Below are 25,009 nucleotides of genomic sequence, written 5' to 3'. Positions count from 1 at the left end.
TCATTCTCTACAAATCACCAAAGGAGCAGCTGCTGATGGCAAAAATAGTCAAAATGTTGTGTGCCAAAAAAAGAGAGCAACTGCTGGCAAACATAGAAGTAATAGGAGAGGAGAGGAGAAGAGTATTAGAAGTAGTAGGACTAGTCCAAACAAATCAGCTGTTGCCTGCCAAAAAACAGCAGCATTGGTATACAAGCCATCCTAGTTTAGCGGCTCACAAGTATGGGGACATTTCATCATCATAGCCGTTGCCTCAGCATAAAAAGCTTCACATCATTGCACATGCCACTGTCTCATCACATTTTTTAGAAGTTTAAAAAAATTCATCATTGCAAATGCCATAAAGTTTGAGAACAAGCAGCTAATGCTCACAAGTAGGTAGAGTAGTAAGTAGGAGTCAACCACCACAATAGTAGAAGAGTAGTAGAAGAGTAGAGTAGTATGTAGTAAACAACAGCCATGCATAAGCCCACCTAGTAGGAGGAGGAGGAGGAGGAGGAGGAGTAAGTAGTAGTAGTGGGAGTAGTAGCAGTAGTAGGAGGAGGAGGAGGAGCAGTACTAGTAGTAGGAGTAGCAGCCAGCAGCTTACAAGTAGTAGTAGGAGTAGGAGTAGGAGTAGTAGGAGGGGGAGAAGGAGTAGTAGAAGAAGTAGTAGTAGGAGTAGGAGTAGCATCCAACAACTTAGAAGTAGTAGTAGTAGTAGCAGTAGGAGGAGGAGGAATACAGTAGTAGTAGTAGTAGTACTAGTAGGAGCCTGTAACAAACTACAACTTGCTCCTACCATACAGATGACAAGAATCCATTAGCCAGATACTCAATGTCTGAACTAGTTATTTGATTTGCAGTTTCAAGTGCTAGCATCAACCTGGTGGTGGTGGCGAAGCATTGTATGTAAAAAGTGAAGTGACTGAACTAAAACCCAGTTCTAGTAAAGCAATGCCCAGTAAGCAGGTAGAAAGGCGTCAAACCAGTGTTAGCAGTGACACCAGAAACCCAATTCTAGTAAAGTACCCCAGCCAACAGCATAATGAAATTGACTTTACTAGAATGGAGGTGCTACAGTAGCATTTGTGTACAGGCAAGCAGAGTCAAAACAGAGTCAATGGTTTCAATAAAATATTGGTCGAAACATTTAAATAAAATGCAAAACAGAGTCAAAGCAATGTAGAATATGGAGGCGCTGCAGTAAGCAGTTTAGGATCAGCATTCTTAACAGACAAGTAGAAACAGTTTGAAGGAAAAAAATTCACAGAACGCATAATGCTGTCACACTGTTAACCATAACTTCAAAGTACCATACATAAATAAGGAGTTGGCATGCATTGACACATCAACAGTAAGACATGCTAATTGATAGAGAAATACTAGCATTCACAGAATGAATCAGTGAAACATGGATGTGCCTGCCTAATAAGTAGGCTACAAACTAAACCTAAATGATCAGAAACCAAGGAATTAGATTACGAAAATAGAAGACAAGGAGTTATTTGATGCCCTAAATTGATTAACAGAAATTCAGAAGCGACGAAGTCAATTAATGTTAATATTTGGGTTACAGTAGTTCCTGACTTCCTGAAGCACATCAGAAATAAAATAGCATAGTAAATTGAGTAAAAGAAAGTGTAATGTCATAGATTATCATGCAAAGCAACTTATTATGTCTAATATTAGAGGTTCAAACTCCTACAGGAACGAGTCAATTATCTTATTGTGAAAGCAAAGAGCTATTTCGACCAATATTTTATTGAAACCAATGAATTGATTTGCAAGTTTAAAAAGGCACAACTCAGTGAAAAGTCCACTTCACAATAAGGCAAAAGAATAGGCATATGCTCAGCTTAAATTATGAAATCATTGGCATCATTGGCAGTGGCATCTGCTCAGTTAAAATTATCACAGTTAAAATCATCGTCATCACAGACAGCATCACAGTTAAAATCATAGTTGCATCACATGCAGCATCATAGGAAACATGTGCACAGCCAACACAGGCAGCACATGTGCACAGGCAAGATCATAGGCAACATGTGAGCTTGGGGAGAAACAAAATCACAAGCAAACCTAGGACCATAGGCAAAATCACAGGCAAGATCTTCGGTGGGAGGAGATAGTGCATAGGCAAGAACACAGGCAAGATCACAAGCAAACCTGGGATGAGCTCAGGGAGGAGGACCAAAGATGAGCTCGAGGACAAATGGAGCGTGGGCCGTCCTCAGCGTAGGCAACAACGATGGCGCTCGGGGGGAAATGGCGTACGGTGGTGGATGTCCTCGCCCACAGCTAGGGTTCTGCAGCAGGTCCCAGCGGTGGATGGAGCCAAGGTAGACGATTGAGCCCTAGCGGAGGTGGCGGCGAAGCTTCTCGCCCCCATGAACGACGGCGACATTAGGATTAGCAGCAGGACCCCACGGAGCTCCAAGGAATGGAGGACGAAGAGGAAGAGTGGGGAGGACTGCCAGAGCGCACGGCCAAGCGAGCACGGCCTGGCGGAGGCGAGGGGAAGCGGCGCTACGACACGGAGATGGTGGCAGGGGGGGGCAGGGGGAAAATTCGGCAGCTTGACGGCGTCCGCAAGGAAGAAGAGCGCCCTATCCAAATTTTGGCCTCCCCGCGCGCCCTACATGTAAAGGTGATGAATATAAAAGTTGTAGAACTCGTCAAGATCTACAACTTTTATTTTTGTCATTTCTTCATTTCACAAAGTTTTAGCAAACATTGTTCACAAAATAACATATCTCTCACATAGTTTCACACACATATATAAATATATAGTCTCACACACATACATAAATGTAGTCTCATACACATGCATAAATGAAGTCTTACACATATACATAAATGAAGTCTCACAAACACACACACACACACACTTACACAAACACACACGTTCAACAACTAGCTAGCCCGCCATAACGACTTTCCCCTTGACATCTTTTTGTTGCCATGGCAATTTGTCTTTGGGCAGGTTCTTTTCCACAACACTGATTTCTTAGGAAAGTCTATGAATAGTTGCATCTCATCGTAGTTATTGTAAGCTTCAACATCGTCCACGCCATCAACTCTGATAATGTGCTGTTTCCAGGAACACCCATGTAGTATCATCCAAGCAGACTAAGCATCCTATCTTCCCTTTGATCTGTCCAAACAAAGCAAATAGTATGGGGGTAATCATTGATAGTAACAAATATTATTGCTCTACATATAAAGTCCTCCTTTTAGAACGCATCGTACATCGGCTCCCCATACCTACATAGCCTTTCTATTTCTTGTATCAAAGGCTCAAGGAATACATCTATGCCTGATTGTTTAGGGCCAGAAATAAGAATAGTGAGGAGAAGGTACTTTCTCTTCTGACACAACCACATTGGGATGTGGTACATGGTCAAGATCACTAGGCAAGTGGTGTGGTCGCTCGTCCTCTCATTGAAGGGATTCATTCCATTGGTACTCAAGCCAAACCATACATTTCTTTGGTCATCGCTGAATTCATTATGCTTCTCATCGAACCTTTGCCACTAACTACAATCAGCCGGGTGTGCAATCTTATCATCATCCACCTTGCGCTCATCATCCCACCATATCATGAGTGCAACTTCCTTAGGGTTTAGGAAGATACGCCTCAAGCGGTCGGTCACTGGCAGGTACCACATTACCAAGGCAGGAATTCTTCTCTACTTTGCATCATTGCCTAATGGAGTATCCTCTGGGGGCTGAGATTCTTGTACCATCATTTTCCTACCCTTCTTATTCCTCTTGTTCTCCGTGGAGGCTTCGTCCCCACTTGAACATTTCACCACGAAAAAGGATACAGTGGTTGGGGCATGCATGGATTTTTTTAACCCCCATTGTCAATGGACTTATGACCTTCTTCGCTTGGTATGTGTTGGCAGGAACTGAGTTTTGCTGTGGCAGCACCCATGACAGGAGACACAATAGATCATTGAAACTACAGTCTGACCAACCGTACTTAGCCTTCAGGATGAGTAGCTCAAGCACAAAACATAGCAATGTTCAGTGTGTCGGACAACCCTTTTCAACACCATACAGAGTCTCCTTCGATGCTTTTTTACCCTTTCCAAATTTTCTAAACCTTTCGGGTTCTTTAGTAAAATCTCTGGCCCAAGGGCCCGAATTATTTTTTCCAAATCGTTAAAATCATCTTCATCACCAACACGTGCTCCCCCATTATTATTGGCATCACCTTCATCGTTACCATCCTGACCACTAGCATCACCACCTTGTTCATTGCCAAACTCATGATCCATTTGTGCATCAAGCTCTTCTGAGTATTGGGACAGGTATTCTAGGGTCTCAGCGTCGTCTTCTTGATCATCGTCGTCATTATCAACAATCGTTGTTTCACCATGATGAATCCACACTGTGTAGTCCTCAACAAATCCTCGCATAATCAAATGTGATCTGATGAAAGTCACATCTGTCCATGCCATAAGGTTCTTGCAATCTTTGCAGGGACAAACAATTGTATCCTTATTCTTTGTCAACATCGCTGTATGCTTCTCTGCGGCTTCAATAAATTTGTCCACCTCTTCACGGAAACCTGCCTTGAACCTTAACGAACCATACATCCAAGACTTCCTGTACTCCATCTTTTAGAACACAACAACCAAAGAAAATACATTAAAGGACTACTAATTCAGATATATATATATATATAAAGGAATCAAATTAATAATTAATTACTTGACAATAATTGTATATACTTTAGATATATATAAATATAAATATAAAATAAAATTACATGAAGCATATCAAACACACACCATGGTGGAGGGTAATTAATTAATGACCTATTTATTCATAAATAATTAAAAATATATATTTATTGATTAAAATAAATAATTTTAAAGACAACAATTAACAACAATTAATATTTTACCCACTAACTTTCATGCAAACCCTATTCCAATTTCATGAAACATAAATTTACAAAATTAAAATTAAAAAAAAACTAGATCTAGATCTAGATCTACATGTACATGAAACATACATGAAACTAGGGTGTAATCTCCACTAAAATCAAGCAAGATCGACTAATAAAAGGTGTAATCTCATTTCTCTAACTAATTTACATTAATAGCTTCAAAACTAGGGTCTAATTTGCTTCATACAAAGCTCAAACACCATAGAAGAGAGAGAAAAATAAAACTCTAAATACTCACTGATCAACCCCTAAAACTTTAAATAAAGGCTTGAAATAGTATTTTCTTACCTTCTAGAACCTCTTAACCAAAATATTTGAGATCAAAACCTTCTCCCTTAGTAGAGCAATTTTTAGGAGAAGCCCAAGGCCTCCCAACCTTTTTTTTCTCGAGTTAAAGAAAGTGACCCGAGGAGAAAGAAGGTGGCTGCTCTATATATATAGTGGGTATTTATAGGGGCGACTGAATCACCAGCCGTTCCTATAAATAGCCACAACAGGGGCGGCTGATACAAAACAAATAGTAGGGGCGGCTGGTACTCCAACAATGGCCGCCCCTTGAAAAAAAAAAGCCGTCGCTGCAAAGACGTTTTCACAGAGTGCTGCGGCCTCTGCTCCGTTCCGCGTGTGACCCCCGCCCTAGCTCGCTGGCCTCGCTCTCTCTCGGTCGGCATGCAGGCCGGTGCCGTACGTGCGTGCATGTACGCGGCCAGCAAGCGACCCGGGCACACGTACGTACCGTACGGCGGGCCGCGACAGCGCATCACATGAACGTGTGTGACTGCACGCAGGCGGTCCGCGTCTTGGCCGTGCCGGAGATGCTTCGCATCGGGGATGTTTACCTACGTCCGAGTGTCCGATGGTGGAGCGTACGTAACCGGCGGAGCTACCTGGCGGCCATATTGGGCTGTGGCGCCCTCTTGCCTTTGTGTTTTGCCTGTAGACTATCGAGCTCATATCTCGGAACCGACGGCCACAGGCTCAAGCCGTGTCTTGCCGCCGTCGCTCTCCATGTCGCGCCGTGCTCGCTGGCCTCTTGTGCCGTGCCGTGCTAGCCCACGGACGATGCCTACATCCTAGGCACGGCCCTATTAGGAGTCGGGCCGGCCCGACGGTCTGATGGCCCATCGCGCTCGTGCCGGCCCAGGCATTAGACGGGGAGGTAGGGCGTCGTCGCTGCAGCCTCGCACCGGCTGATGCCGCGCCGCCGCCGCGCGAGTTGACGAGGCTGCGTCGCCGTGCAGGCTCGCCTAGGCCGCGCCGCCGCAGGAGCTAGCAGAGGCCTAGGCCATCGCATCCCAGAGTGGCAGCGCTACCGCTATTGGCGGCTGCCGCATCCCTGCACGTGCCGGCCAGGGTCGTCCCTACGGGCACCCATACGCTGCTGGCCTGCTGTGGAGCACTCAAATAGGAAAGACAAACGAAGCAGATATGAGAGAAGGTGAGGAGACAGAAAGGTTCGAGAAAGCAATGGACTTGTGCCACGGTAGCGGCCTAGGCACGCCCCTAGGGTCGGGTCGGGCTGGCTCGGGCCCGATCACCACCGGGACGTGCCGTGCTTGGCTAGGCCAAAACATCTGGCTGTGGGCTTAAAGCAACAAGTAGTGATAATTACCACTATTAGTTTCGAAGTACGGTAGCCACATCTACAATAGTGACTAGTGGGGTTTGGCGATCCAAATATTAAGAGCTGGAGACCCAAATAACATCGTCGTATAAGGTTGAGGACATAGATATCAAAATTTGAGGGTTACCGTCTTGCAAGTTTAGAGATGAATTTTACTCAATTGATCCATCGGCTCGATCCATGGTGTTGGGTTGGACGACGTGTGGATGGACCACAGTTGGCAGTGAGGAGAGTGAGCCACTGAATGAGTTTATCTATGAAAGTCCATGCGCTACTTTACTGATTCGGGCCTAACAGGTCCCATCCTGTTTTTGGCCACAGAATGTCTATCCTGTCATACATATTGGACAGACCATTGACCGCACAAAAAATTAAAAACTCCCTCTCTTTTTTTCCGACGAAAAAAAACTCCCTCTCACCGTACGACTTGTTCGTCTTTCAGCAGCGAATAATGAAGTTGACCTTTAGTTACAGTATAATTCAATGGCCGCCATGACTACTTAAAAAAACAGAAAGGGTCGCTATGAATGAAAGTCAGCCCCTCCTGGTTGCATTATTATCCTCCATATAACTAAAAGAATTAAAATCTAGAATAATACTTAGTCAAACTTATTAATAAGTAAATTTTGATTTGTCATGAAATATATATTTATAGTATACTTATTTGGAGTCTTACATTTTGATACTATTTTCAGTAGGCTTAATTAAATTTAAAGTTCTTTTATAGTATACTTATTTCAAGTCTAATAGATCTTACATGTTGATAGTATTTTTAATATACTTAATAATTAAATAATTTAGGACACAACTACCCTCCGTGTGCGCAGGCGACGGAATCTCCGCCCGCACACTCACCTCGCACGCCTCTTGCCCTGCACCTTATCTTCTTCCTCACCTTATCTTCTTCCTCCCGCTTGATTAAAACGCGTGCATGCCCGCCCGCCGGCCGCTCCTCACCCTGCTCAATCCAAATTCGGCGATGCCACTCCCGACTCCACTAGCGGCCGTGGAGCTCCTGTGAGAACCTAACGCCGGCGGCGACCTCCTCCTTCCCCTCCACCCCCGCCCCCTCCCGTATGTGGCCATGGTGACCTCCGGCGAACTCCGGCCATGCCGCCCCAACCTTGACCTGGCCTGACCGCCCGGCCACCGTCCCCACCGCCTGGCCGCCCTCCCCCGCCCCCCGGCCGGCCCCTTCTAAGGCCGCCGGATTTGGGGAGAAGAGGTGGTGCCGCTCACCGGAACCTTAGCCGCCGCCTTCGTCGGCGCCGGCGCCGGCGCGGTCGGGCGCGTGGTGGGGCGCAGGCGGTCCCTTCTTCTTCGGCGGCAGCGTTTCTTCTCCGGCAGCGACGCTTCTTCTCCCACATACTATTATTCTTCTCCGGTGAGGCGGGGGCGGGCCCCGGGCAGGCGCGAATCAGACGGCCTCCTTCTTCCCCATGCGAATCGGACGGCCGTCAGGGTGTGCACGTCGAAGCTCCATCCCGTGCGCGCTCAGAAACTAGAGTTTCCGTTAAATTTGAACTTCTTTGATTTTGATAAGACCTATTAGAATTACTTTTTTTTTGCGATTTGTGATAGTATATCTTATCTACTAGATAACTAGAAACAACGCTTCTCTTCAGTCTTAAAGAAATTGTTGACTCAAGAGGCGTTACATCGATCATCTTGTGGGCAGCTAAAGTGCTAAACCTCATTTCGTGACAAATTGTCTACGGAATGCTTGTACAATATAGAACGGCTCATGATTGTTATTTTTCTATCCCCATAGCCGCCGCTCACGTTGAATAATTGAATTTAATTTGACAGTCAAAACGTTTACGGTATCAATAGGACCAAATCAGTTCACGAGGACGCTTCAACTTTTACACTACTAGTAGAGAGTATATATGTGTTGTGCAAGTCAATGCAAGCGATACCAGTTGCGTATTGACTAACAAATATGACTTCTTGTGAATTATTGAAACTGAACTAATCGATGAAACGCAAACGTGTTCACCGCTAGTCTGTATATATGTACTCTCCGATCCATATCTGTTGCAACTCGTATATACTGTTGCAGGCTTACGGTTTTAGCAGTAAGCAGTAAGCTTCTCCATTCATTCTAAGTCCAAAGTTCCTAACAATGCTTGGCATAAACAGCATACTCTTGAAACTGGTCTTCTTCTTCCTTTGCTTCAACTTGGGCACCACCCTAACTGCCGGAGATGGCCACCAGTTCATCTATTCTGGCTTTGCCGACACAGGCATCATCCTCAACGGCTTGGCCACAGTCACGCCCAATGGCCTCCTCCACCTGACCAACGGCTCGGCCCAGCTCAAAGGCCAAGTGTTCCACCCGACCCCACTGCACTTCCGCAAGGCGTCCCATAACGGCACGGTGCAGTCCTTCTCCGCCGTGTTCGTGTTTGCCATCCGCTCCATCGCCCCCGGTGTGAGCGCGCACGGCCTCACCTTCTTCATCTCCCCGACCAAGAATATGTCCACTGCGTTCTCCAACCAGTTCCTCGGCCTCCTCAGCAAGAAGGCCAATGGCAATTCCAGCAACCATGTCTTTGCTGTGGAGCTTGACACTGTCTTGAGCAGCGACTTGCTGGATGACGACGACAACCATGTTGGCATCGATATCAATGATCTCCGCTCCGTGAAGTCCCACTACGCTGGATACTACGATGACATGAATGGTAACTTCCATAACCTAACCCTATCTTCCTTTGAGGCCATGCAAGTGTGGGTCGACTATGATGGAGGGGAAAAAAAGATAAATGCGACCTTGGCTCCACTTGGAATTGCCAAACCGATGAAGCCGCTGGTGTCAACTACTTATGACCTCTCAAGTGTTCTCAAGGATGAATCATATGTTGGCTTCTCAGCTTCAACTGGCATTCTTGACTCACATCACTACGTGCTTGGCTGGAGTTTCGGTATGAATCAACCAGCCCCACTCATTGATGTTAACAAGCTTCCAAAGTTACCACGCATTGGCCCTAAACCTCGCTCCAAACTGTTGTACATCATCTTGCCAGTAGCTTCTGCAACCTTGGTCCTTGGCCTGGTTACTGTTATATTTCTAGTAATACGCAGGAAAATCAGGTACGCAGAGCTACGCGAAGATTGGGAGGTCGAGTTTGGGCCACACCGATTCGCATACAAGGACTTGTTCCATGCGACAGAAGGGTTCAAGAACAAGCATTTACTTGGTATAGGAGGTTTTGGGAGGGTGTACAAGGGAGTGCTTCGCAAGTCGGAGTCTGAGGTTGCGGTAAAGAGGGTGTCACATGAGTCAAGGCAAGGCATGAGAGAGTTCATTGCTGAAATTGTTAGTATGGGCAGCCTACGCCACAAGAACATTGTCCAACTACTTGGTTACTGTCGTCGCAAAGGAGAGCTTCTTCTAGTCTATGACTATATGCCCAATGGTAGCCTAGACAAATACTTGCATGGCAATATAGTACAAACTTTGGATTGGGCTCAGAGATTCCGCATCATCCAAGGTGTTGCATCTGGCCTACTCTACCTCCATGAAGACTGGGAACAAGTTGTCATCCACCGTGATATCAAGGCAAGCAATGTGCTTCTCGATAGTGAGATGAACGGGCGTCTCGGTGACTTCGGCCTAGCAAGATTGTATGATCATGGCACCGACCTACAAACCACGCATGTGGTTGGAACCATGGGGTACATAGCTCCTGAGCTGACACGCACGGGTCGAGCATCCACACTCACCGATGTCTTTGCCTTTGGTGTGTTTCTTCTTGAGGTGACTTGTGGGCGAAGAGCCATTGCACAACAGGCTGGACAAGATGATCCCTTTATGCTGGTAGATTGGGTGCTCGAGCATTGGCAGAAAGGATCACTCCCTACTGTTGTCGATACGAGGGTTCTGAACAACTACAATGTCGATGAGGCACACCTAGCTCTAAAGCTAGGATTGCTATGTTCGCATCCTTCGCCCAATGCAAGACCCAACATGCGGCAAGTCATGCAGTACCTTGATGGCACTGCACTATTTCCGGAGCAGACATTGGTGGAGATAACACGCAATGGAGCTATGGATAGTGGGCCCAATTATGTTGCATCTTCATCACCACCATCATCCACAAGTTTCGGCACAATGTCTATTGACCTCTCGAGAGGAAGATGACTTCACATCCATTACAAAGGTGAACATTCATTTTTTTTAATGTTGTCTAGTTTGTCTATATGGCATTCAATGTGTGCTTGTGTGACAAAAACTTGTAATACAAAGTTCAGATCCAATGTATAAAAGTGGGAAGGTGGTCGACCGAAATATCTCGAGCAGCTAGCGTTTTTTAATTGTAACATTTAAGTCATTTTACATCAACATACCATGCATTTTATTGTACTCTCCATAAGCGCCCAATTGCAATGTATTCATTCATCAGCATTAACTTTATGTAGCTATCTCCTTCCACTTAATTTCGTGGCTTAAAGGAATCGCCGTTTACCCTCACTGCTGCCAAAACTATTTTTTTTGGGACTGCCAAAACTATTTGTACATGGTGGTTAGAACAGATTTGTATAGGTGGTTTCCACGCCCATACTGTGCAAGGGCCTCTAGAAATGAAGACCTTCTGCTTCGTTCCTGGTTGATTTGAGTTGGGACCTAGATCCACTGATATAGATGCCTGCCATGCCACACCGAGTCAGCTGCCTTAAGCACTACTATTCTTGACACTACAAATGAACGTTCCTAGTCCTGATCATCGAACATCAGTTTGGCTGGGTCGGGGTCAGGTCGGCCCAACTAAGGGTCTATTTGGATTTCCTCCTCTAAACTTTAGAGGTAAAGCTCCAAACAAGTGGTCTAAAATTAGCTCTAAAATCTAGCACACCTCACATTAGAGGTTTAGATCCTACTACAGTATTTTTATTGGAGGCGGGCAAAAACGTTTTCGGAGGCAGGCAACCAGTCCGCCTCCACCAAATCGTCTAGGTAAATCAGGGTCAACCCTATGCCCGCCTGCATTAATGACTTAAAAATAATAACAAAAAACAGCAAGCCCATCGATTGGACCGCCGAGCCCATCCATAGGGCCTGCTAAGCCCATCGACGCGCTGTCACCGCTCGACGGATCCACCTGGGCGTTGCCAGATCTACGCGTCCGCTGCTGTCGACCAGCACGTGCACCCCATCCCTGAGAGGCCCACGCTCGCCAGATCCGTCGCCGGTGCGGCCCTGCACGTGCGCCATCGCCGGATATAGGTGTCGTAAGCCCGGACGTCGCGCCGCAGCTGACCGCAAGTGCCGCCGGGAGGAGGAGGAGGGAGTTGGGCCCCCGAGCGCAGAGGAGATGGCACCGTCGCCGGATCCAGCGATGTCGGAGATCTAGCTTAGTCGCACATCCAGCGGCACCTCTAGCCGGCCTCGGAGCGCGACGCCGACATCGGTCGCTCCTGCATGGGCTAAGGGGAATGCCGCTGCCATCTGATCCGCCCGCTTGCCGTCGATCCACGTCGAATCCGCGACCCGCCGCTGGGAGTCGAAGCCCCTGGGCGCCGAAGGGTACTCTTTAGAAGGGCGGGCCGACGCGGCTACCCGCTGCAGGGGCGGGCGTGGCCACCCGCCTCCAGCGCGCGTGGGCCCCGCCGCCGGGGCCTACACCACCTGGCATGAGAGGAGAGAGAGGGAGAGAAGAGTGATGCGTCGCCTGGAGAGATGAGAGAGCGGCGCGGATAAGGGAGAGAGGGAGGATGGTAGTGGGTTAGGTTTAGGTTTTCATTATATAGTCGATGCAGGTAGTGAGCTGTTGTTTGTTAGATGGCTGGGCCTGATTTTTGGAGGCAGATGCCTTAGAAGTGTCCGCCTTCGTAAATGATTTACCAAGGCTTATATTTTTTACCGCCTCCCTAAATCCATTTTCTGAGGCGGATATTTTTTGATCACCTACGTAAATAAAATGTCTGCTTCCATAAATCAATTTTGCGAGACGGGTAATTATGACCGCATCTGTAAATAAAACGACCGCCTCCGTTAATTGTGGTGCATTTTAGGAGACGATTGCATTTTGTGACCGCCTGCGTTAATGTTTGGGCAGTGCGTTAGTGTCTCTCAAAATCATTTTTGTAGCGGTGAGAGCTTAAAAGTGAACTAAAATGCTCGAAAGATTTTAGAACTCTAAAATCTAGAGGACGCGATCTAAACGAGCGCTAAAACCATACATTTTTTTATGGTTCGCTTCCAACCCTCGGGCTGTAACAATAGACCGCGCTCGCTCATTGCACCGCCCGACGTCCCCCCATGTCGCTGGTGGTTCAAAAAAAAAAAAAGGAAAAAGAAAACATTCAATGGATAAAGCGATGTACCCACATCTGTACCCACGAGTAGAATTTTATACCCATACTCACACCTGCCGATGACACTTTGTATTCTCTCCTGTCGGCTATTATAGCCGCTGATTGGTTGCCCTATAGGCCTCGTTCGGCTTACCTTAAAATCAGCTTGTCCGACATCTTTTTTTAGTCGGAACAGTTTTTCTCTCACAACAATTCAGCTAGAACAATGTTTTTCAGCCAGTTTCAGCCAAGTTTCAGCAAGCCGAACGGGGCCAAATGAATAGCTAGAATCCTCTAAATATTTTAACCCAAATGCTTGATTCCGAGCGCGCATGATTTGGGGACTCGGCACGCATACCTCATCCGTCGCCCGATCCTTTTGCTGCTGCTTTCCCTGGCCGTCGATTTCACCCGCGCCTGCGCCTGCTCGCTCCTACTTCTCCCGCACCATGCCCGCAGGCCGTGCCGCCCGTGCCCGCACCACCGGAGGCTGCGCCCGCGACGCCGCGCCTCTCTCTTCCTCAGCTCCGGTGGCGGTTAGGGTTCCGGTGAGGAGGAGGTCGTCGGAGAGGGAGAAGAAACAACTCCGGCGGGTATAGAATAGCTGGCCGGGGGGAGGCAGGTAGGTCAGGCGGTGGGGAAGGTCGACGGGCGGTTTAGGGGAGCTGGCGGCGGTCGTGGTGGTCGGGCCAGGTCGGGACGGGGGTGCCATGGCCGGACTTCGGTGGAGGTCGCCGGAGTTCGCCTTGGCCACATGCGGGAGGGGGCGGGAGGGAGGGGGGGAGGGGAAGAAGGAGGTCGCCGGCGACGGTAGGATCTCGCCGGAGCTCCATGGCCGCGGCCGCGGCCGCGGAGCTCCGGCGAGACCCAACCGCTGTTGGCGGGGCGGTGGGCGCGGGGCGGTGGGAGGTGCTGGAGGTGGGGGCTTGCCGGATCTAGATGCCTGGCACTCGCGTGGCGAGGGGCGGCGGGGGAGGAGGCGCCGAGGAGGGAGATGAAGGCGGATTGGGCGGAGAAGATGAATAGTAGTCGGGGACAGCCCGGCAGGGAGAAGGCGTGCGTGCGGTTTTCTTATCCACTGCGCGCTTAGCCTCTAGTAAAGTCCATATTTTAATTAAGGTGGAGGTATCCGTTATTATTTTGCAATTATTTATATAAAATATGTTTGATACGACCTTATTACGTGCTGTTTGGTTGCAGCACTGTAACGCAAATGTAAACAAACTAAAGCTGCCAGTGTTACCGCCACACATACCATTTGAATTGATTTTGTTTCCATTTACGTTACTGAGAAACGAACCAAACAGCACGTTAATTCCAATTTAGTATATATGAGCCATAGTTTTCAAGATTCTTTATTTACGGGACATCCTGGCGTTTGAACGTCTCACGGGATAGGATTCTGTCGAACTGTTGTTTCCCACGCTCTCCTACACAGCCCTGCCCCCCGTCCGCTAATTCACCCTGCCCACATGTGAATCGTGTCATCATCGCGTCCGTACGACTCGCTCGCAATCCGGCCCATGCGCCTCGATTCAACCCGGCCCCATCCGTGCACCCTGCTGAAATGTCCTAATGACTAGAGGGGAGTGAATAGCCTATTAAAAATTCTACAACAACACTAAGCCAAGTGGTTAGATAAATATGAGGCGAAATGAATGTTGCACTAGCCTACTAAAAATACAAGCCACCTACCAATAATTCTAGATGCTATAGTCTCTATATCACACACAAGGCTAGGTCACTACCACTAAGTTAGTGAGATCTCAAAGACTAACTAAAGAGCCTCGCTAACCACTAGACAAAGACAGAAGCTAGCAATCAAAACTAATTACACTAAAGAGCTTAGCTACACTAGTAAAGTAATGCGAGAGAGGTAGAGGTGATATACCGCCGTGGCAAGTAATCAATCACAATGAATACCAAGAATACCAAGTAGACAATGATGACACAATCAAACTTTCCTCCGAGGTTCACTTGCTTGCCGACAAGCTGGTCTCCTTTGTGGCGATTCACTCACTTGGAGGTTCATGCGCTAATAGGCATCACACGCCTAACCCGCAACCGGGTGCCGCACAGCCAACACAAGATGAGAATCCACAAGCCACGTGCAATCCACTAGAGTTGCCTTTGGCGCTCTGCCGGAGAAGGCACAAGAACCCCTCACAATCACAATGATCGGAGCCAGAGACAATCACCTTCCTCCGCTCGACGATCCACCAATTACTGGGCCGTCTAGGTGTCGGCAAACACCAAGAGTAACAAGATCTCCACCAGCCCAAATCGCCCAACTAGCGCCACAAAATGCTGGACCACTAAGCAAAGCACTAGAGGCTCTCCAATGTCACTCAAGATGATGAAATCAAGTGTGCAAGTGAGTGGAGTGGTGTGCTCAGCTCCCAAAAGGTGTATGCATGTGTTAGAAGTGCCAAGAGAGTGACTAAGGCCGGCCACCACCTCTATTTATAGCCCCACCTTCAAATAGAGCCGTTACCCCTTGGAGCCACTTTTTGCGAGGGCACTGTTGAACTTGTGGTGGCACACAGAGACAAAATCCGTAAGCGCATGGGTATCGAAGTAGTTTTCACCTAGAGTATTATCGAGTATCGTATCCACAGGAAGACGTGTGTATGTCGTCTAAACACTAGTTTGTCCAAGAATAGCAATCAAGGCTTAAGATATGAGAAGAGAGGATTCCTATGGTTATGACCCTATGCAAAGCAAGGCTTATGATTCTAGTGTGCACTTCGGGACACCGCTTAGACGGTAAAGCAACGCTAATAGATAACTCTACTGACGCGACTATGGTCCTACTAATTTAAGAACCTGATCAATTCGGCGTGGACTACAAAGGATAGATGGGGCTGTCACCTCCTGCCGCTACCACAACCAAGAAGCAGGGAGCAAATACAGGTAGCTGATATCCTAAGCACCACGCTTATGCTAACGATTTTTACTCTAATCTAGAGGCCTAACAAGGACTAGAGCACTCAAAAGAACTGTGAACCTGTGAACAACAGAGCACAAAACTTACTTTAAACAGAAATCAATTACTAGAAGTATCTCAGATGTAGACTTGGAGAAGCCTAGATCTGCCAAAGTACAAGCCGTAGAGGTAGCACCGACAGGCCGGTACTTCCTCTAAACTCTTCCCTCACTCTCTAACTCAATATTTTTATTTATAAGACTAGATTCTATAGAGGACTAATCTTCTCTTGATGCCCTGATCCTGAGATGAGGATACGAATTAGGGTTTCAGGATGGCTCCAGGGAGGGGGGGGGTAAGGGCTGCTATATATGGGGGCACCTAGCACCCTCCTCTTAGTTAGCCTTGTTGGTACTAAACTTTCCACCATATCTCATTAAAATACACATGGCCTTTATAGGTCAAATTCTGAATTGGGCTCAATTAATCCCGCAGCTCATAATGTGGAGTTTTTCTTTTATTTATGAAATTTATATTTTTTCGAGCTCCAAATATAGCAAATAATATATCCATTTCGATCAGTTCGACGAGCTCTTCGCAATGGTGCACTCCAATTCACCATTTGAGATAATTTTGTTCTATGAAAAAATAAATATCCTGTGAGACAAGTGAGAGCACCAAAACTCGTGGAACTTGTTAGAATCAAACCCTATAACTATGTTTGGTGATGGAATTAAGTATATATGCATGTTATGTTGACGGTTTATAATTGGTGTTAACGACCATCAACAAGCTTCCCCAAGCTTAACCTTTGCCAGTCCCTGAGCAAAGCTAAACTCGACAATGGATCAGGAGTTGCTACTATATTTTCACGCCTCAAAAGTACTCATGCGTTCAATCAAAAATTCTCCTCCAAATTAGAGTAAATGGATCTGACTTTCAAACTTACCCATATTACCTTCAACCATGAGGCTTCTTAGCCTTCACTTGGGTCTTGAGCAATTGAAAGAAAGAACGATCAAATCAAGCACTATGTCTCAAGTTCTTTGTTTTCACCATTGTTCTAGAGGTTTTATAAGTTTTCAAAATAAAACCTAGAGATTCCATTGTATGACACTCTCAAGTCTCTCAATATATGTGATATTTGTGAATCCTCACCAAGGCAATAAACATGTTATGCCTTTTTTTCCTACCACTAAGGCTTATGTGGAGTTTATAGGTAGGGAGAAAGCTAGGGCATACTTGTAGTGCATATATTGTAAAGTCAAACAATGGATCCAAAGAGAGTTGAGTCATACAATCAAATCAAGATGTGCATGTGTGTGGATGTATGGTGGATATATTTGGTGGCTAACCTAATTCTACTTTGCTCCTTGAAAACTTATCTCTCTTTTCAAACTTGGAAACATTTTTGTAAGAGAATAGGGGCTATCTTATTCATCTCCTTTTTTTATTTTCAGGCGGGCATCTGAGTACCCATTGTTTTCAATATCTCAGACACTTGTTCATTTTTTCTACTCTTTTTTTTCTTTTTTTTATGAATAACTTTTGCATAGCCCCATGTCTCTTTTCTGCAACAAAACTTTGAGAGATAGCTTACAAGAACTTAGAGCATTGATTTGGCGGATAGAAAACCTAACAAGCATGTTTTTGTGTTCACCCCCAGTGTAGGAGTAGAACATTTTTAGGTGGATCTAAATGGAATGGCATGTTTTTGCACCTACCCCCAGTGTAAGAGTAGTGCATATGTGGGTGGTGTGTAGTTACCTTGATTTTAAAAGCATGACAAACCTCTCATAAGGGTCAACAAAGCTTGACAAAACTCAATGCAATACAAGCAGTATATATGTGGTAGTTTTCCTACCCTAAATAACATGTATGGCTCTGATGGGAATTTAAGCTTTGTCATACAGGAACTCATCATGTAGCATTTTTGTATTTTTCAAAAGATAAATCTCCAGAACTTTAGTGTCACTTGAAACAAGATAAACAGTAGCTCAGGCCTTCTCATATCATATCCATCAATTACCTAGACTTAGCTCAAGCATATGCTACCCACGAGTTACAAGTTCAGAGTAAATTCTTATATCAAAATAATTTTATCCAAAACTCGGGATAATTCAAGACCGGAAACTAGGTACTTGAATGGAATTACAACAGAGGAACTATTTATCATTTCTATTTTAGGAGATTGTCCTCAGAGTCCTTATTATTTATTTAGCTCTTAAAAGAAATTAAAGTAAACTAGACACACTCTACACATTATTAATATAAATAACTATAACTATTTATTTTGTTTTTAGTTTTTTAACATATATATATAAAGTAAACAATAAAACAAACAGAGAAGAGATACTTACTGGATACATGGGGTGCCTCACCCCCAAGCTGGTTGATGTCGTGCTTTGCTATGGAGGTTTGCCTCCCCCACACTTGAATTCCGTTACATTGCATAAACAACATGTGGAAACAAGCACCAACAAAAGACTAGGGAGATCCTAGCAATACTTTAGTAGGTAAACTTGGTTTTAAGGTTTTTTCACAGAGTAAAGAAGAAGAGCTGAATTGAAAATGTTATTTAAATTCTATGAAGTTAATTATATCCAATTCTTCTTCTGGCAATTATGTGTCATGGAAAACTTTTTAACGCTGACCATTTACCTTGAAAAGCGTACCTTCATCATTTTGAAGTGTGACTGCTCCATGAGACGATGCGCTAATTATCTTTTAAGGTCCTTCCCATTTTGCTTCGTAGTTTCCCATGTCTAAACAACTTTACTCTAGAGTTGAAAAGCAACACCTTGTCACCTGGTTTGAATTCCTTCTTTTTTAATCTTTTGTCATGCCACCTTTTTGTCCTCTCTTTGTAGAGTTTTGCATTATGGTATGCCTTTTCTTGCCATTCCTCTAGCTCAGAGAGTTGCATTTTCTCTTCTTTCCAGCTGCTTCAAAGTCCATGTTCCACCTTTTTATGGCCCAATGAGCTTTGAATTCCAACTCGACAGGTAGGTGACATGTCTTTCCGCAGACAAGTTGGTATGGTGACATTCCAAGAGGTGTTTTGTAAGTTGTTCTGTAAGCCCATAATGCTCCGTGTAACTTATCTTTCCATTTTGTCCCCATCTCATTAACAGTCTTCTGCATAATGTTCTTAATTTGCTTGTTTGACGTTTCTGCTTGTCTGCTAGTTTGAGGATGATATGGTGTTGCGATGTTATGATGGACCCCATGATCAGATAAGACGCATAAGAACTTTCTATCAGTGAAGTGAGGACCTCTATCGCTTATTACCACGCGTGGAACTCTGAAGCGTGGAAAGATAGTCCTTGAAAACATTCTCTCGGCATTATTGGAATCTGCAGCTCGATAGGGTAAAGCTTCAACCCACTTTGAGACATAGTTGACTGCTACCAGGATGTATTCACACTGCCAGGATTTTGGAAATGGCCCCATGTTGTCGATTCCCCAAACATCAAAGAGTTCTAACTAGAGGTTAGTGGTGAGTGGCATAGCGTCTCTTGCATTGATATTCCCATGTTTCTGACACGGGATGCACCTCCATATAAATTCTTTGGTGTCATCGTAGATGGTTGGCCAGAAGAATCCACTTTGCTAGATCTTAGCATTAGTGCGGAATGCCCTATAATGTCCTCCATACGGTATTGAGTGGCATCTTTCAATGATCTTGGTTGCTTCCTCAGCCAGAACACACCTCCTGAGCAGTCCATCGGAGCAAACTCAGAAGAGGTACGGTTCATCCCATAGGTGGAGGTGACTTTCATGAATGAGCTTCCGCTTATTCTCCCCTGGTGGTACATAACTTGCAACCATAAAATTAACAATATTTGCATACCAGGGGTCGGAGCCTACAACCTTTAGGAGCATGTCGTCCTGCAGAAAATTGTTGATGGGCAACTCCTGTGGATTCTCAAATTGCATTCTTGACAAGTGATCGGCTACAGAATTTTCTATTACTTTTTTTATCTTTAATTTCTAAATCAAATTCTTGAAGCAAAAGGATCCATCTTATAAGCCGAGGATTAGCATCTTTCTTAGTAAGGAGATATTTAAGAGCAGCATGATCAGTGTAAACAATAACTTTGGATCCTACTAAGTAAGATCTAAACTTGTCAATAGCAAAAACAACAACCAGGAGCTCTTTTTTAGTTGTTGCATAATTAAGTTGAGGTCCTGATAGAGTTTTACTAGCATAAGAAATTGCATGATGCTTTCTATCTTTTGTTTGATCCAAAACTACCCCCACAGCATAATCACTAGCATCACACATGATTTCAAAAGGCAGCGACCAATCACGGGGTTGAATGATTGGTGCAGAGATGAGTGCTTTCTTAAGGATTTGAAAATCATTTAAACACTCATCATCAAACTCAAAGGGAGTATCCTTGGCTAACAAACTTGTAAGGGGTCTAGCAATATGAGAAAAATCTTTTATAAAACAGCGATAGAACCCCGCATGACCAAGGAAACTTCGTACCCCTTTGATATTTGTGGGAGGAGGTAGCTGTTCTATTACTTCTATCTTAGCTCGGTCTACCTCAATCCCATGTTCGGACACCAAGTGTCCAAGCACTGCCTTCCCTAACCATGAAATGACATTTTCCCAATTAAGGACTAAGTGCTTTTCTACACATATTTGCAAAACTTTGTCTAAATTTTCTAAGCAATCATTGAAAGTTTTTCCATAAACAGAAAAATCATCCATAAAAACTTCCATGATTTCTTCTATCATATCAGAAAAATAGACATCATGCACCTTTGGAACGATGTTGGAGTGTTGCATAATCCAAAAGACATTCTGCGATAAGCATATGTTCCATAGGGACAAGTAAAAGTAGTTTTGCTTTGGTCATCAGTATGAATCGGGATTTGATGATAGCCAGAATACCCATCAAGGAAACAAAACAAAGAATCCTTTGCACGTCGTTCCAACATCTCATCGATGAAGGGTAACGGGAAGTGATCTTTCTTTGTTGTCTTGTTATGTTTTCGGTAATCAATACACATCCGCCATCCTGTGACTGTTTGTTGTGGGATTAATTCATCTTTTTCATTTTTCACCACAGTCATGCCTCCTTTCTTCGGTACAACTTGTACCGGGCTTACCCACTCACTATATGGCATGGGATAGATTATCCCTGCATGCTAAAGTTTCAAAACCTCTTTCTTAACAATTTCTCTCATCGCATTATTAAGCATACTTTAGGGCTCCCTAGAAGGTGTATATGCTGGATCTATGGGAATGCGATGGGTGCAAGGAGCAGGACTAATCCCCTTGAGGTCTTTGAGCGAGTAGCCAAAAGCAGAGCGATGCTTTTCTAAAATAGTAAGGAGCCAAAGGGTCTCATCCTTAGAGAGTTTATCGCTAATAATCACAGGGGACTCCCTATCATTATTTAGAAAAGCGTATTTCAAACCTAAAGGAAGGGGTTTGAGCACAATGGGGGGTTTTGGCGGCTCTTGAGTTTCATCCAAAGGGAAAGGAACTTTCAGTTCTTCTTCGTCTTGGATGAAATCGTGGACATCTTCTTTGAGATCTTTGTCGGAAGCTTCCAGGAGAGATGCTGCATAATCTCCTCCATTGGATCTTACTCAGGACTCAACTTTGGTTCGACGAAATCACAGCAACCAGCTCCTTGGCAACGGTGCCAGAAAACTTGTTGACACATGTGGTGGCGCACAGAGACAAAATCCGCAAACGCACGGGTATCGAAGTAGTTTTCACCCGGTGTATTATCGAGTATTGTATCAATAGGGAAACATGTGTATGTCGTCTAAACACTAGTTTATCCAGGGATAGCAATCAAGGTTTAAGATATGAGTAGAGAGAATTCCTATGGTTATGACCCTAGCCAAAGCAAGGCTTATGATTCTAGTGTTCACTTCGGGACGCCGCTTAGACGGCAAAGCGCCGCTAATAGATAACTCTACCGACGCAACTACGATCCTAGTAATTTAAGAACCTGCTCAATTCAGCGTGGACTACAAAGGATCGATGGGGCTGTCACCTCTCGCTGCTACCACACAACCTAGAAGCAGGGAGCAAACACAGGTAGCCGATAGCCTAAGCACCGCGCTTATGCTAACAATTACTACTCTAATTTAGAGGCCTAACAAGGACTAGAGCACTCAAAAGAACTGTGAACCTATGAACAAAAGAGCACAAACCTTACTTTAAACAGAAATCAATTACTAGAAGTATCTCATATGTAGACTTGGAGAAGCCTAGATCCGTCAAACTACAAGACGTAGAGGTTGCACCGACAGGCCGGTACTTCCTTCAAACTCTTCCCTCACTCTCTAACTCAATATTTTTATTTACAAGACTAGATCCTAAGAGGACTAATCTTCTCTTGATGCCCTGATCCTGAGATGAGGATATGAATTAGGGTTTCAGGATGGCTCTAGGGAGGGAGTAGGGGCTGCTATATATGGGGGTGCCTCGCACCCTCCTCCTCTTAGTTAGCCTCATTGGTACTAAACTTTCCACCATATCTCATTAAAATGCACATGGCCTTTATGGGCCAAATTCTGAATTGGGCCCAATTAATCCCATAGCTCATAATGTAGAGTTTTTCTTTTATTTGTGAAATTTATATCTTTTTATTCTGAGCTCCAAATATAGCAAATAATATATCTATTTCGATCAGCTCGACGAGCTCTTTGCAATGGTGCACTCCAATTCACCATTTGAGATAATTTTGTTCTGTAAAAAATTAAATATCCTACGAGATAAGTGAGAGCACCAAAACTCGTGGAACTTGTTAGAATCAAACCCTATAACTATGTTTGGTGATGAAATTAAGTATATATGCAGGTTATGTTGACGGTTTATAATTGGTGTTAATGACCGTCAATAGACACCGGACACGGTGGTGGTGGCACTGCCCAAGGGGTGGCGGTGCCCCTTCAAGGGTCATCGGACAAGGGTGGCGGTGGCACAGCCCTAGGGGTGGTGGTGACCACCCGACCAGCCCCCGAAAACACCAGTCTCTGGATAAAAACGGCGGTGCACCGCCATGGGGTGGCAATGCCCGTCTATAGCTTTCCCTGCTCTCTGTTGAAAACAGCGGTGGCACCGCCCCTCTAGTGGCGGTGACTAGGCTGTGTACACCGGACGCACTGGTGCCACCCTCTACTCTGCTGCTTCTCGGCCAGGGTCAGGTGGGCACCGCCCTTGGGGTGGCAGTGCCATTGGACAGGGTGGCAGTGCCCCACCAGAACACCTCCCTCTCGGCCTCCTCAGCCGGTCATCGCCATAGGGGTGGCGGTGCACCGGACAGGTCATGGCGGTGCCCTCGAGGTAGCACCTTGAGCCCGGTTACGCCTCCTTTTCTTCACCTTTTTCACCACCTTTGTAAATGTGCTAACACTCCAAGTGTTTCAGCATCACATGCAAGTGTGTTAGCATTTTCACAATCATTTTTCAAAGGTTAATCACTTTCTCACCGATTATGCACTAGGCTAAAATGCATATGCAAGTTTTCCAACACCTAGTGGCACTTGATGATCGAGTTGTCCGATAAGAGATCCCCTCTTAATAGTACGACTATCTATCCTAAATGTGATCACACTCTCTATAGTGTCTTGATCACCGGAAACAAATTGGCCCTATGGATATCACTTTTGCCTTGAGCCCATTTTGTTTTTCTCTTTCTTCTTTTCCAAATCCTGGAGCTTGATCATCATCACATGTCCACACCAGCACCATGGACTTCATTTCATGTGGCCATCTCCATCCATGAGTGCCACCTAGCTCCTTCACTTGGGTTGGACCAACCTATCTCAAATCCACACTTATTAGGGTTAGTCCAAATAGGTTTCATCAATTAACCAAAACCAAACTAGGGCTTTCACCCACCCCGTCCGCCTTGATTCGACCCGGCCCCATTCGCGCACCCTGCGCCTATCAGTTCGCCTTGCCCCACAGGTGCACCCCGCCCCATTGTGCCCCCAACCGCTGGCCCCTAGGGCGCCCCATTCCCTGGCACCCGTGCCATGCCACCATCACTCCCCCGCGCCACTGACTCTTCGAACTGCATGAAACACGTGCAACATGAAACACTTGAATGCAACATACGTCTGAAACAGATGAAACATCTGGACATATACTTGCAATATATGTATGAAAACATATGCAACATCTAGATAGAACACTTGCAACATGTAGCATGAAAATACTTGCTGTAACGAAAGACTAGACCAGATGAAACATTTGGAACATACTGTTGCAACATATGTGTCAAACATATGCAATATCCAGATCAAAACGCTTGCAACATACGTCTGGAGCAGATGAAACATTTTGAACAAACTCTCGCAACATGTCTCCGAAATACTTGCAACATATGAAAAATGTGCAGCATCCATATGAAACAACTTCAACATACCTCTAAACGTCTAAACCACTTGAAACATATATTTGCAACATAGGGAAGGGGGAGCCTGTGCCGGTCAATTTCGGCCGTCGGGGTGGGAGCCGACGGCGAGCTAGTGGCGACGCGCAAGCACCACCGCCACCAGCATCAGGCTTGGGTCGGCCGGGCGGGCGGCGCGCGCGACGGGCGTAGCGAGCACCACCAGCACCAGCACGCGTGATGGGAGGGGGCAAGAGGCGCGAGCGATCGGCGGCAGATGGGGCGTGCGGCAGCAGCGAGGGGATTGGAGTGCGTGTCCGCGTCTCGGACGGGGTAGCCGCAAGGCGCTGCGCTGCGACAAGGGAGGAGGAAGCGAAAGGGATAAGGATGGGTGATTTTTTTAATAAAGTCGCGGGCAGAGCGAGCGACGGGGTGTGCAAGCAACTCGGTGGGCCTGCGGGAGCGTCCGACGATTTGCTTGTGTCGGACGCATGACGCGTAGCATTACCAATTTATACATTATGCTTCTAATCCAATATCAAAGTATTGTTTTTTGTTTTTTTCCTAAAATTAGCAATATATACCCACAAACATGCTCATGCATGGCAATGGAACCCAATATCTCTTGTAATCGGACACTATATTATTGCTGGACATAATTTGTTCTAATTTGTATAGTCGTGACTCGTGAGTTCGTGTCACGTATGGAAGAACACAAAGGGCACGAGGGCACTTTGGGAAGTAAAAAAAGATGGTTTGAACAATCCATTCGTTTCTTAATATATTAGATATATAGATATAGATTTCTAATTTTCAATCATGCATAAATCCAAGTACTATTTTTC

The 25,009-nt window shown here is 45.6% G+C and overlaps 1 protein-coding gene across 1 annotated transcript; it reads left to right on the top strand.

Moving 5' to 3' along the window:
* Positions 1–8,691: 8,691 nt before the first annotated feature.
* Positions 8,692–10,710, top strand: LOC136543257 (L-type lectin-domain containing receptor kinase SIT2-like). The gene has a single exon (XM_066535753.1). The coding sequence runs from the start codon at positions 8,692–8,694 to the stop codon at positions 10,708–10,710; it is 2,019 nt and encodes a 672-aa protein (XP_066391850.1).
* Positions 10,711–25,009: the final 14,299 nt, after the last annotated feature.

Source organism: Miscanthus floridulus, chromosome 3 (genome assembly GCF_019320115.1).
Source record: "Miscanthus floridulus cultivar M001 chromosome 3, ASM1932011v1, whole genome shotgun sequence".
In the NCBI taxonomy this organism is placed as follows: domain Eukaryota; kingdom Viridiplantae; phylum Streptophyta; class Magnoliopsida; order Poales; family Poaceae; genus Miscanthus; species Miscanthus floridulus.
This window is presented reverse-complemented; position numbering and strand designations above follow the sequence as displayed.

Coding starts and splice junctions, on each gene's coding strand:
- LOC136543257 (XM_066535753.1), top strand. CDS start 8,692: ATGCTTGGCATAAACAGCATACTCTTGAAACTGGTCTTCTTCTTCCTT.